The sequence below is a fragment of the Pristis pectinata genome, chromosome 3, assembly GCF_009764475.1.
Source record: "Pristis pectinata isolate sPriPec2 chromosome 3, sPriPec2.1.pri, whole genome shotgun sequence".
Taxonomy (NCBI): domain Eukaryota; kingdom Metazoa; phylum Chordata; class Chondrichthyes; order Rhinopristiformes; family Pristidae; genus Pristis; species Pristis pectinata.
In genome coordinates, this window is record NC_067407.1 from 100,497,776 (window position 1) to 100,510,801 (window position 13,026).

General features: G+C 40.5%; 1 protein-coding gene across 1 annotated transcript in view; it reads right to left on the bottom strand.

Annotated features, from left to right (window-relative positions):
- LOC127567997 (serine/threonine-protein kinase VRK1-like) overlaps positions 1 to 13,026 on the bottom strand; it is a 61,500-nt gene that overhangs the window by 10,714 nt on the left and 37,760 nt on the right. Inside the window, exon 11 of the mRNA XM_052011242.1 lies at positions 6,903 to 7,111. Within this exon, the coding sequence (XP_051867202.1) occupies positions 6,903 to 7,111 (209 nt within the window). The remainder of the gene's footprint in view (positions 1 to 6,902; positions 7,112 to 13,026) is intronic.

Here is a 13,026-nt window from a genome sequence, read left to right on the forward strand (position 1 = left end):
TTAATTTAGATAAGTTTCATTATCTTTGGATATTTGCATTTTGCACATAGAACAATACAGCGCAGAACAGGCCCTTTGGCCCACAATGTTGTGCCAACATAGCTAATCCCTTCTACCTACAGAATGCCCATATCCCTCCATTTTCCTTTCATTCATGTGTTCATCCAAGCCCCTATTAAAAGCCCCCAATGAATGTGCCTCCACCACCCTATCAGGCAACACATTCCAGGCATCCACCACTCTCTGAGTAAAAAACATGCCCCTGATGTCTGTACTGATCCTACCCCTTCTCACCTTAAAAGCATGCCCTCTGGTATTGGATCACTCAATAATGGGAAAAAGATATTGCTTGTCCACCCTATCCATGCCCCTCATAATTTTATACACTTCCAACAGATCACCCCTCAGCCTCTGCTGCTCCAGAGAAAAGAGCCCAAGTTTGTCCAGCGTCTCCTCATAGCACGTGCCCTCTATTCCAGGCAGCATCCTAGTAAACCTCCTCTGCATCCTCTCTAAAGCCTCTACATCCTTCCTGTAGTGAGATGACCAGAATTGTACGCAATACTCTAAATGCAGCCTAACCAGAGTTCTATAGAGATGCATCATAATTTCTTGACTCCTGTACTCAGTACCTCGATTAATGAAAGCAAGCATTCCATAAGCCTTATTTACCACCCTATCTACCTGTGTAGTCACTTTCAGTGAGCCATGGATTTGCACCCCAAGGTCTCTCTGCTCTTTAACACTGTTAAGGGTCTTGCCCTTAAGAGCATACTGCCTCTTGACATTAGTCCCACTGTTGTGCAACACCTCACATTTTGTACATTAGAGTTACTTCTACAATGTTTTCTTTAATTTTTAATAGTTTATGACTTTTTGGAATGATTATGAATGTCAGAATATTCAAACATTCCATGTCATTCACATCCAGTGAATGCCACCACCATTGTTGGTGGCAAGGTAGCATGCAAAAGGCCAAAGATTATTCACTTTAACCACCAGTGATTCTATCTTTCACGTGGATATTTATGTTACTACAGTTAAGCAAGGATACAGAATGCCCCAGTGTCCTCAGTTTAGTAAAGGTGAAAATAGTCAAGGTTTCTGTGCTTGATCTCTACCCAGTCATCTCCATGAAAATACATGCCCATGAATTTCAATTAGAGCAGTTCTAGACTTGGTTATAATGCCTTTAAAAGTTAAAAGGCCTGCCAAAGCTTATACATAAGTAATAGCCCCTGAATAAAATTTTGGTATTTGGGAAAGGTTTTGGGTTGGGGTGGGGGGGGCACGGGGCGGGAGGGGGGGTAAGAGAGAGACTGGTACGAAAAATATTTTGAAAAAAGCAATTCTTCGTTTCAAGGAAAATATTCAACACCTCCTCAAACCACTCTTGACTCCTGGGTATATTAAAATGGCCTTGGTGCCTGATATTTCACTCCACTTCATCTCTGCATACATTTGTTACATTATTATGTGCATGTCGTTTATCACATCGCCATCTGCGGACTGAAAATTGATGATGCATTTGCCTATTTTACAGTAGTCAATGCAGTACTGCAAGTAATTATTTGTGAAAAGAGCTATGAGACATCTCACACTGATGTACTGCTAGAAATGCAAGTAGCTATTTTACAACCAACATGGCAACAACAACAACTACTATCCAACATCTAATCACAATCTCAAATTGCTGATGTTCATTAAAATTGCTGCCATTTTTTCCCTTCCCCAAGTTACAAAATTCCTCTCTCCTACTGCGCTAGTTTTAAGCCCAGTATCAAAACTGCTGCCTATTGTGCTTGCAACTAACATTTTCTGATATTTTTTCTAATGCATTTGGAACAGAAAGTAAAACTTGCCCTGACCTTTTATTATAAAATTATAAGTAATATTGTTTGAGCTTGTTTTATATTAAGCAATGAGAAATAGGAGGTTATTCAGCCATGCTGCAACATTCAGTAGGATTGTGCCTGATATTCCACATCAGCACCATTTTCCTGCACTAACCCCGTCTCTCTTGATTCCCTTATTATTTAGAAATATATCCACACCACCCTTGAATATACTGAGAGACTGAGACTGCACAGCCCTCGTTGATAGAGAATTCCAAAGATTTTCTACCCTCTGGGTGAAGAAGGTTGTTCTCATCTGTCTGAATGGCCAACCCATTAGTTTGAGACTATGATACTTCAAAAGCCCATTCAGGGAAAACTTTGTCCCTGCATTCATCCTGTAAGGCCTGTAACAACTGTATGTTTCAAGAGGACAGAGGCTTAGTCTGCTTGATCTCCTTCCCCAAAAATCAATCTGGTAAAACTTCATGGCACTCCTTCCATCAAAAGTCTACCTTTCCTTAGGTAGGGAAGCTGGGTCTGTGTGCAAATATTGCAATTGTAGTCTCATTAGGGCTCTATATAACTGGAGTCAGACGCAAATTGATGACAAACTTACACAAGCATTACTAATTCAACCATAGGAAGACCTGCCTTACAGTATAAGTTCCTGCTTTGTCCTTTGACGAGAAAACAGATCAGATCCAACAACGATGATAACAGATACTTAATTAGTATGTTATTTCTCAAAAGATCATGAAAATTGCACATGTACTACCAGCCATCCATTAGCATCCTCTCTCGACAGGTAATTTCTGTGTCATTGGTATAAAATAATAACTATATTGGTCTGCAGATGTCAATATTTCTTGTCAACTGTGAGCTAAGGATTGTCTACCAATAAGCTTGTTCATGACTATATGGATATTTTAAACCTTTACTTATGACAGCAACAAAACTCAATTAATTCAGTACCATCTATGCAGATATGATTTTAATAACGTATATCCACTAACCTTTTGGCCACATTTGTTTGCATCTTACCGACTGATCATTTAGAAGCATGAGAATGTCTAAAGTCCACAAAAGTGTTTTTCACATCGCTTTAGAATGAAAATGAACATGCTTAAACGTTAAAACTTCCTTAAAGATGACCTTGGCATTCTGGAATTTCAGCAGTGTGAAGGTGGACAAGTGCAGGTGGATACAGAACCAAGCTAAAATACAAGTATGAAGTATGTGAAGTTTCAAAGGTCCAAGTGCTGGTTTTGATCAGCAGAATTGCTTAATCAGGCATCCACTGTCTTGAAATTACCAACTTGTCTTGCTTCAAGTAGGTAATTTCAAGAAAAGCTCAACTTTAAATCTTATGTTATCATGACAATAACCCATTCACGCAGTACTGATCAGTACTGAAACAATACTACTGCAAGAAAGTAGGGATATGAAAAATATCACTGAGCACACTTAGCTCTCTGCAATCCTATCTGGGCATACTTAAGTGACTATTAAAGGCAGTGTAACTAAAACCCATCTCCCTCTCCACTGATGATCTAAAATCACAGTACTTCCCTATTGAATCGTTCAGTTTTTAAACCCTGTACCAGTCAATGATCTACAGCTGGAATTGATTTTTGATAGTTTCAGAATTCTTATCATTTAGTTCCTTTGTTCCACAATGTGATCATGCTTTTAACTTTTGATTAATTATTACAACTGTACTTTCTGATTCACTTTATTCAACACTGCTGGACACCATCTGTACTTTATCTGGCTAATTCCTAAATCATGCTGAGATTTTCTGTATCCCTTATGTTTGCCTATTCTGCTCTTCCTCATGCCTGGCTATCAACTGCAAACTTGTATATTCTAATTTTAATTCTTTCATCAAGATCATTTATAAATCGTGAATACTGTTAACAGGAGAGGGCCTAAAACTGATTTGAGTTAGTCAGCCAGTCATAGCTATCCAATTAGAACCAGTCCCATTGATCATTACCCTTTGTTTCTTTACTATCTAATTTACAACATCCCCCTTTATCCCCAGAGTATTCTTTTGTATATTAGTTTCTTTTGAGGCACTTTGTCAAACAGATGCTGAAAATCTAAACGTATACATCAACCACATTGCCCTTGTCCAGCATTTCGGTTAGATTCTTAAATAATTCTAATATGCTTATTAGGTACAACTATTTTTAACACATTATGCTTATTAGGTACAACTATTTTTAACACATGTTGGCTGGGAATTACTTTTCTTTGTCACTATAAATGCTCCAAATTGATCAATGTGCAGCAGATCCCAATGTCTTCGCTGCTGTAACTATCTGATTAACTGGCCTTCAATTGCTAGGTCTGTGCTTTTGATATTTTCTAATATTAGACATCAACTTTATAAGCTGAAAGGAAAACAAAATCAGACATAGCCTATGTTTAGTCTTAATTCTTTTGGTGTTCGTTGATTCACTAACTGAGTGGTTTTCTTAAAAAAAAATCTTTCCATTGCATTCCAAATTATAATTTCATTGCTTGAAAGGCTGGTATAAGACTTCTGGCATCTAACACTTACTGGGAACCTATATAGTGAATGCCAGCAAGGAAACCATGGTCTCAGCTCAACCTGACCCTTTCTTCACTTTATGCCTTTAAATAAACACATTACAACGTGCATTATGGGCTAGGAAAGAATCCTCACTCAATTTTTCACTGGAATCAAATTTGAAACCTCTCTGATCCATGTCCAATTCCACACTACATACATTTCTGGAGGAATCAGAGAGCACCCAACACTCTATTTTTCAAAAACAAAGGTAAATTTCCTTTAAGTTACTGTATATGCAATCTATGGTCCTTTTCAACCACTATCATATATTCAATGGTAAAATCAATTATTGAAAGCAAATTTAAAATGCCCAATTATGTTATTTCTACTTTTGTTATAAAACCACAGCTTTATCTCAGAAGGGCATTCTGTCTTTATTCTTTAGAGTTTAACAAGTTTTGCTTGCTGCAGACATTTTCATTTGGTCCCCCAAACATATATTTGAAATTTCATTTTTAAATTTCTGGGATCAATTTTTTTTCTTTTTAAAAAGGCTCCATGTACCCTTGATTTAACCAACTGAGCTCCATCCCAGGACTCAGTGCTGAGACCAGTGACAAGCAGGTGGTCAAATCTGTTGACATCTCCAGTTCCATGCTCCAGTGCAGGTGTGAAAGTCAGGAAAAAGCCAATATGTTTTGGACCATTGCTTATTAATTTTCTTTAATGCAGATCTACAATTCAAAATTCAATGTCCTTTTCCTCTCCAAAATCCCTGGATGGGCTGAAACCTCCTAAATTTGTGCCAATTTTTCTTGTGACTCTGATTGCCAACCAATCAAGTTTCTGTTTCACCACATCAAAATAAGCCATGACATTCTCTAGAACTGTGCCAAATATATTCCTCTGCACCCTGCTGTATCCTTCCTCAGTCTTTCACACTGATGACCACACAATCCTCCAGCACCTCTCCATCGTTGTCTGGACAAGTAGGACACACTCGCCTGGTAATTCTCTGATGTTCCTCAATGGTTAATGCCAGAGAATTACCTTCCCTTCCTGGGATGTGCACCACCTTTGTGTTCCTGAGGTTCTATCCTTGCCTCCTCCCATTTTTCATCAGCTACTGTCACTTGGCAACATCATCCACAGCCTGACCACACGGTCATCTTTTGGTCTTCCATTGTCCCTTGTCAAGCTGCTTGCCTAACATCCATAATGCATGAACAGGAATCTTCTCCATCTAAATTTTGGGAAAAGTAAAGCCGTTTTCATCCCTCTGTGCAAAACTGACACAGACTATTCTAAACCTTGGTAACTTATTTGAACCACAAGTATGTGCCACCACTAAAACCACATCTTTCTGTAGCATTGGTCACCTTTGCTCCTGCCTCAGTTCATTTGCTGCTGCAACACTCATTCTTGACCTTGTTACCTTTTATACTTGACCAGTTGAAAGCAGTTCTGGACAACTTCTTTCATTCTACCCTCCATTAACTGAGATCAAATAAAAATCTGCTACCCATTTCCTAACTCACCCATCATCTTTGTACAGGCTACCTTACACTAGTTCCTGATTAAGTAACACTACAATTTTAAAATTAACATTCCTTGTTTTAAATACATGTATGAAGATAAATGAGAATGAGGGAATAAGGAAAAACGAGTCACTAAATTAGAGTATAAACAAGAGTGAGTGAGTGACTGATTATATCTGTGCACCATTTACATTCAGCTCCTTCCTGTGAAAGCATCAACATGCACCAAATAAACATTTTGTTAAAGGACAGGAATTGACAGAAAACACAAATAATTTCCAATTAGAATTCTTTTTAACTAGTGTTAATCAAAATTATCTCCATAACGAAATTTCTTGTTTAAAATTGGTGAAATACCTATTGTATAAATACCACTGAGACTGCACAGAGTAATATTTTCCACAGGAATAAACGTCAAATACAACTACCCTTGAAGCTCATTCAAAATCTAACTCTTTAATTACCTCCCTCAAATACTGTTCTATTACTTGAGAAGCTTTGCGTTTTATCTCTATTTTAGAAGCACTATGCAAGTTTAAAATAAATGTGTTAACTCCATGGCTAAAATAGCAGAGAAAGGAATTACAAATGAATATGTTAATGGTCCTCACATTAGTAATCTACGATGTCATTTCAAGGCTCATCTTCTTTAGATGCCCCATGCCACTCATTGATTAAGGCAAAAAATTCATTCCCAATCCTTGTCAAATTGTCTATTATGACAAATTCTCTTAGAAACTTGTTATACTGCCCGTCTTCCCTTCCAGTGTCTGCTTATGGGTCTCACTAAGAGTAAGAATTAAATATTTGTGCCATCATTATAGAAAATTATCCTTAGCCTGATACTACATGACGCAGTAAGATCATGTGTTACATCATCTGCTTTATAAATTATTTATATAATCCATGACAAAATGTACCAGAAAACATCTATCATAGAAAACAATATACCAGTTCAGGAAATTTAAATAAAATATATGTGCTTACATTTCGTGACGGGAGAACTTCCTTTATTCTCTTACTATTTTCAGGAACAGACAAAAGGCAGGAATCCATACGCTCTATTCCACTGAGATCCACACATTTAGATCGGCTGGCTTCCTGACGATTTAACAGGATGTTGTGCAGTTTCTGATATTGTGGCCTTTCTTCATACTTCAGAGTACTCACATAAGACAGATAATTGACAATTTCCCCTACAAGACCATTTAAGGATACAAATCAGACAATGATCTAGCACTCAGACTGAAACAGCTGATTATATATTTACACATAATAATTCAAATGATATTTTTATTCTGATAGTAAATTTTACTGTTAGACTGAAGCACCAGGATATTTTCTATCACATAGCTTTACTTCATTTTGTCATTATCATCAAGAGTATTTCAGACACTGGAATGCTTAAAGCAGCATTGACATTGATGTTGAAGACACAAAATGCTAGTAACCTTACCATATTTAGTGATGCAAGGCAAAAGGGATCCTCTACACTTTAGAGAATTAAATAAATAAGACCAGGCAGCTTGAGACTGCGGCATAACATCAGATTCAGTGCAGTAACAAAGATATTAAACATACACATAATTGATCACAGGGGTGAAAATAACAAGGGACAGGGCTCCTAAATCTTTGCACCTGCCTCCAATTTACAGAAATCATGACTCTGTTCTGCCTGTATATTCTAAATTGTGGGCAAGGGATTTGCAAGTGGCCTGGACCTGATGCTGCCAAATGTCAGAGCTGAAAATCCACACCATCATAAATCTGAAAAATAGAAACATGCAAAAATCTTTCAGGAAAGACCCACACAGCACATAAAAATCTTGGTTCTATTAATTCAATGCTGCTGCAAATTTGTATTCTTTATCTACATCAGAAGTTAAAGTGCTTTCCATAATCAATTTATTTTGCAACAGTTTCTTCATATGTTTGATTGGCTATGCCCTGTACAGCAATAGCCTGCAAGTGAATCTTTCTGCTGACCATAGCAAGTGCTTTCAGAAATCCATTATGTTAGATAACAAAGCATTCAGTGCTATTTATATTGGGGCCACAACTTATTTTGCATCTGTGTTTCTTGTCCGTGCCTCTGCCATTGTGGGCATTTCTCAGCCGGACACAAAAAAAAATGGAACATAATAGTAAGTGACCTTTCAGCTCACTGTGATTATAATTAAAATAGAGTTTCTCTTTAACAATAATATAGCAATATCATCATCTTGTGCGGGCATAACTGGCCCTGAGGTACTCATTACCAGATCAAGTGAAGCAAGGGATGGTAATGAGCACCTCAGGGCCAGTAATGACCATAATCCTTGAACAAAATGATGTTATCACTATTATCAATCTATGTGGCCTTATTCTGTCTTCTATACTTTTAACAATGCTATTTTTCACAATTTTTGCATTCCAAAGGCAATTACTTGCAATTTTTAGCAATTCAACAAAGCAAGTTATAACATTTTCAGCAATATATCTGGACCAAAGGGCACTACTGGTGTTGCCCATAGATTGGTCAACACACACACAACTAAATGTTTTAACCATTTTACAGCATGGTATATATCGTGCATGAACGAGTGGATCAGGTGGAGTTAGATTTTCACTGGAGAAGGACTTTTTTTAAAACCCAAATTCATCCCTTGATTACCTCTTGTGCTCACACAAGTGATCTATAAAATCTATATTTATTAGACAATACATCTAATGGGATTCAACAATAGCTCTGCAAAGTACCAATAAAACCAGTTTCTGTGGGAGAAAAGGCAGCCCTCCAGCTGGTCTCTTGCAGAATGGCTAACATTGAGTAAAACCTCAGTCCACATTTGGGTCTAGTCTACAACCCCGGCACCACTCCAAGAGCCTACGAGCCCTGGGTAATAAATGAAAGGGCAGCTGCAGGGCAAAGTCTGTCAGGGTCTGCCTAATGGACATCCTGGCACTGGCCTGCTCCTTGACCATAACTCTCACAATTTGAGTATTTGATATCTTGTTTTTAAATGGAAGCCATGTGTTCCAGAACAGCTCAGAGAATTACCATTCTTAGCTGGGGAATATTTCAATGAAAGCTGCTCTGACAATCACAAGATCTGACAACAAACATAACCAATCCAAATAATGGAACACCGCTTCGTCCTCAGCACTGTGCCCAGAATCAACTTCACAAAGCACCACCTACTTTTGACTCCAGAGAGGACCGAGATGAACTATTCCTTGGGTAAAATTAGGCAAGCACATGAATGAGAGAGAAATAGAAGAATATGCTCACAGGGTTACCAAGGTGGGGTGGAAAGTGTCTTGAATGCAACAAAAATGCTAGTACTGATTAGTTAGGATGAATAGACCATTTCTAAGCTGCAGACTTGTTGCAAATCAATGCCTTTGTCAATGATGTGTTAAATTGCAAATACTGTTCAGTAGTTGAATGAAGTTATGCTGCCGTCAGAAAAAGCAACACCAAGCAGGAGCATGTGATTTAGGACATGGGATCTTGGAGGCTGGCAATAACCCAAAATGGATTTCCCACCTGAAAGATTACTGGAGAGTCAACCAAGGAGTTAATGCAGAAGATTCCTGTTCACTCAAATATACCTAAGAGGTCACGCCCACCTGGAAGATGGGACTGGGGGCTTGCACCTCTTCTACAGCTGTAATCAACACTCCAAAAAAACATTGAAATCCTTAAAAATCGTTTGACTGTGACTGTTCCAAAAATTGAACAGAAGACCTCTGTTTTACAGTCTGAGTGTCTGCTGCTAACAACTTGGCACTCATTTATTAAGGCTTTATTTTAGATATCTGCTAACCGATCTTTGTAATTCGCTTCCAATTTTCTTGTTGGACGCAATGGGAGTGAAACTGGAAATTGTGCAGTGGAGTCGCTCTGCACAATTAATATGCACCCTTTAACCTGGTTCAGGCAGTCAGTAAATTCATGCTGTCTACTCAATGTCAGCTGTGCAAACTGTACAGTCGTAACGCATCACCCTGGGCCCTATTTTTTGTGAATGGCTTGGACCTGATAGGCACCAATTAAATCCAGCACGGGTAGAAGTGGGTTGAAGTCGTGCTCTGTGGCTGTAAGGGGTGATGGCCATCATTCCCAGTTTGCTGCATGAGATGCAGACCGCTGGCGACTGGTGGAGAGTAGGAGAGAGGCTCTCTCCCCACAGGAAGCCCTACAGCCCTACAGCAAACCAGCTGTGGGAAAAGCTAACTGTCGAAGTCAATACCAGGAGTGGAGTGCCGAGGATATGGATGCAGCACGGCAAGCAGCTCAATGATCTCACAGGGTGAGTCAAGGCGAATTAATGCATCTTCAGATACCTTCTGCCGACTCCCATTGTTCACCCACCAACAACCTGTGTTATTTAGGACCTAACCTTCATTATGACCCTGCAGGTCCCACACGCCTATCACTAATTTGAGCTTCACAACCACAATCTTACAGCTTTCACACTGCCAGCTATTCAACCATGACAAACACACCCCGAGACACAATACTTTGTTTCCTCTTGCAGGAAAAAAAATACAAGACATAATCGGTACCAACAAATCTCAAGGGGGGTGTGGGGGGCACATGACGGCAATGCCATCTTCACCATGGGAAGGGAGATTGCTGGCTACAATTGGAGTAGCTGAGCCCAGCAGAGTCTGAAGCTATCAAAAACTATGGTCCATCTCCCCCTCATTCCACAATCTCTGCTGATTTACAAGTTCCAGATGATAACTTTCTTTTTCTCCTGCACTCCCCTCACTTGCTCTTCTCCTGCTGGCAGTCCAACCTGGGCAGGCAGCAGTTCAACAGGAGAGCATCACTGAAGGCACACTGGCAGGCCGTCTGACACCTGCAGCCACCAGCCTAAATACCGTCACTGCACATTCTGTGCCGCATAACTCAGGGGCAGGATCTACATGTGGTGATTTGCACATAGCGAGTCATTGGGCACAAGTGGGCTGCAGGTAAGGCTGGGGTGACAGAAGTCCAGACTTTGCTGGCTGATGGCTTTGTGTGCTGGCAAACCCTCTCGACGCCACATGCACGCAGAAGTGGAGTTCAGCACCATCCTTGGGCAGTGCTTTACACAAAGCCCGGAACACATCCTTTCTGTGGTGGTTGCGGTGACGTAGCCTCCAATGGCCAACGTCTCCGCTTCCACGGTGGCATAGGCAGACACCACCCAGTATATACAGGTGCTCAGTCTGCTCCTTGCCGCATGATGACTCTGCATACCTGTGCTCAGAGTGGCTTTGAAGGTGTTGCAACACTCCAGCAGTCAGTTCCCTTACAGACAACCGGGATTGCTGAGGCGCTCGGCTGAGGATGTGGCAGCGACTTCACCCACTACCAATCTGCTGCACTCCTGGAAGGTGGCCACATTCAGGCAGGCATGCCTGCCTCTCACTGACTGCAGCCTGACTCATCGATCCCAAAACAAAACCAGTCAATGGATTTCAATGGGATCTGCCCCTTTTCAAAAGAGATTTGAAGTGGGACCTGTGGATACCCCTACATGAAAATATTTTGGAATAAAGAAATACTGAACAGATTCAATAATTATCATGACTATTAAGAATAACAGCAAAGGAAGGGTTGGTGAAGCTCTCCCTATTCTCCACATATCATACCCTATTCATTATTTACATGTTCCTTAGATGGAGGGGGCATTTTTTTCTCAGACCAGAAGTTTTGAAATGTGCGATCTTGCATGCTTAGCCATTTTTCTCCAAGTGGCGGTCTACAGGTCACCAAAAAGGCACTTACATCTGCTGTTACATCATCTTTCAGCCTATCACATGGAAATCTGGCGGAGGTTAGGATCAGCACATAGATCCTGTGGGTACAGGACAGTAGCATGGCCTCGTTATTGTTCATAAACCATCAGTCTGATCGGTGTTGTCCACTGATGCAGCGGAGACCAACTTACCCCCACAACTCCTCAAACCTATCCACATCTATTGGATACAAGTCAGGAGTGTGATAGAATCTCAAGTTCATGTCCAATAATTGTTAAGAAGCTCAACCCAATCCAGGATGAAGCAGTCCACTTGACCAGCACCCAAAGGTCTACCATAAATACTTATGCTCTGCATCATCCACTACAGAATATACCATCCACAAAGTGCACTGCAACAACCCAGCAAGACTACTTCAACAACACCTCCCCAAACCCACAACCATCATTGTGCAGAAAGATGAGGCCACAGATGCACACGGACACTACCAATTACAAGGTCCCCTGGAATGCCCATGCTATTCTCAACTGGAAATGTACTGCCATTCCTTCCTCACTGGCTGTGTCTAAATCTTGGACTTCTTAACCCAACAGCACTGTGGGAGCAACTTCATCACAGAGAGCTCTCTTTCATTTTTTTTCATAGGGCATAGACATTGCTGGCAATGCTGGCATTTACTGTCCACACTGAATTATTCCCAAGCTGAGGCCTCAGTAAATAGTCAGCCACAATATTGGGTCCAGAATCATATTTGAGGTGAGGTAAGTGGAGGAAATTTTAGGGGAGATATCAGAGGTATTTTTGTTTCTCCCCCACACAGAGAATGATGGGTGCCTGAAACACACTGCCAGGGGCAGTGGTAGAGGCTGATACAATAGGGACATTTAAAAGACTCTTAGATAGGCATATGGAGGTAAGAAAAATAGAGGGTTATGGGGTGTGTAGGAGGGAAGGATTAGATTGATCGTGGAGTGGGTTTATGTAGGTCAGCACAACGTCGTGGGCTGAAGGGCCTGTACTGTGCTGTTGAGCCAGACAAGGTAAGGAGGACAGGTTTCTCTCCATGAAGGACAATAGTTAATCAGATGGGTCTTACTACAGTCAATTAGTTTACTTGAATTTAAATTCTGAGCTCCTGTGGTAGGATTCAAACACACAACTCTGGAGGAATGGCCCGTAACTCTGGCTGCTGGTTACAGCACCAGTGACCAGGGTTCAATTCCGCTGCTGTCTGTAAAGAGTTTGTACGTTCTCCCAGTGTCTGCATGGGCTTCCTCCCACATTCCAAAGATGTACATGTTAGGAGCTGTGGGCACGCTTTGTTGGCACCGGAAGAGTGGCGACACTTGCGGGCTGCCCCCAGCACATTCTC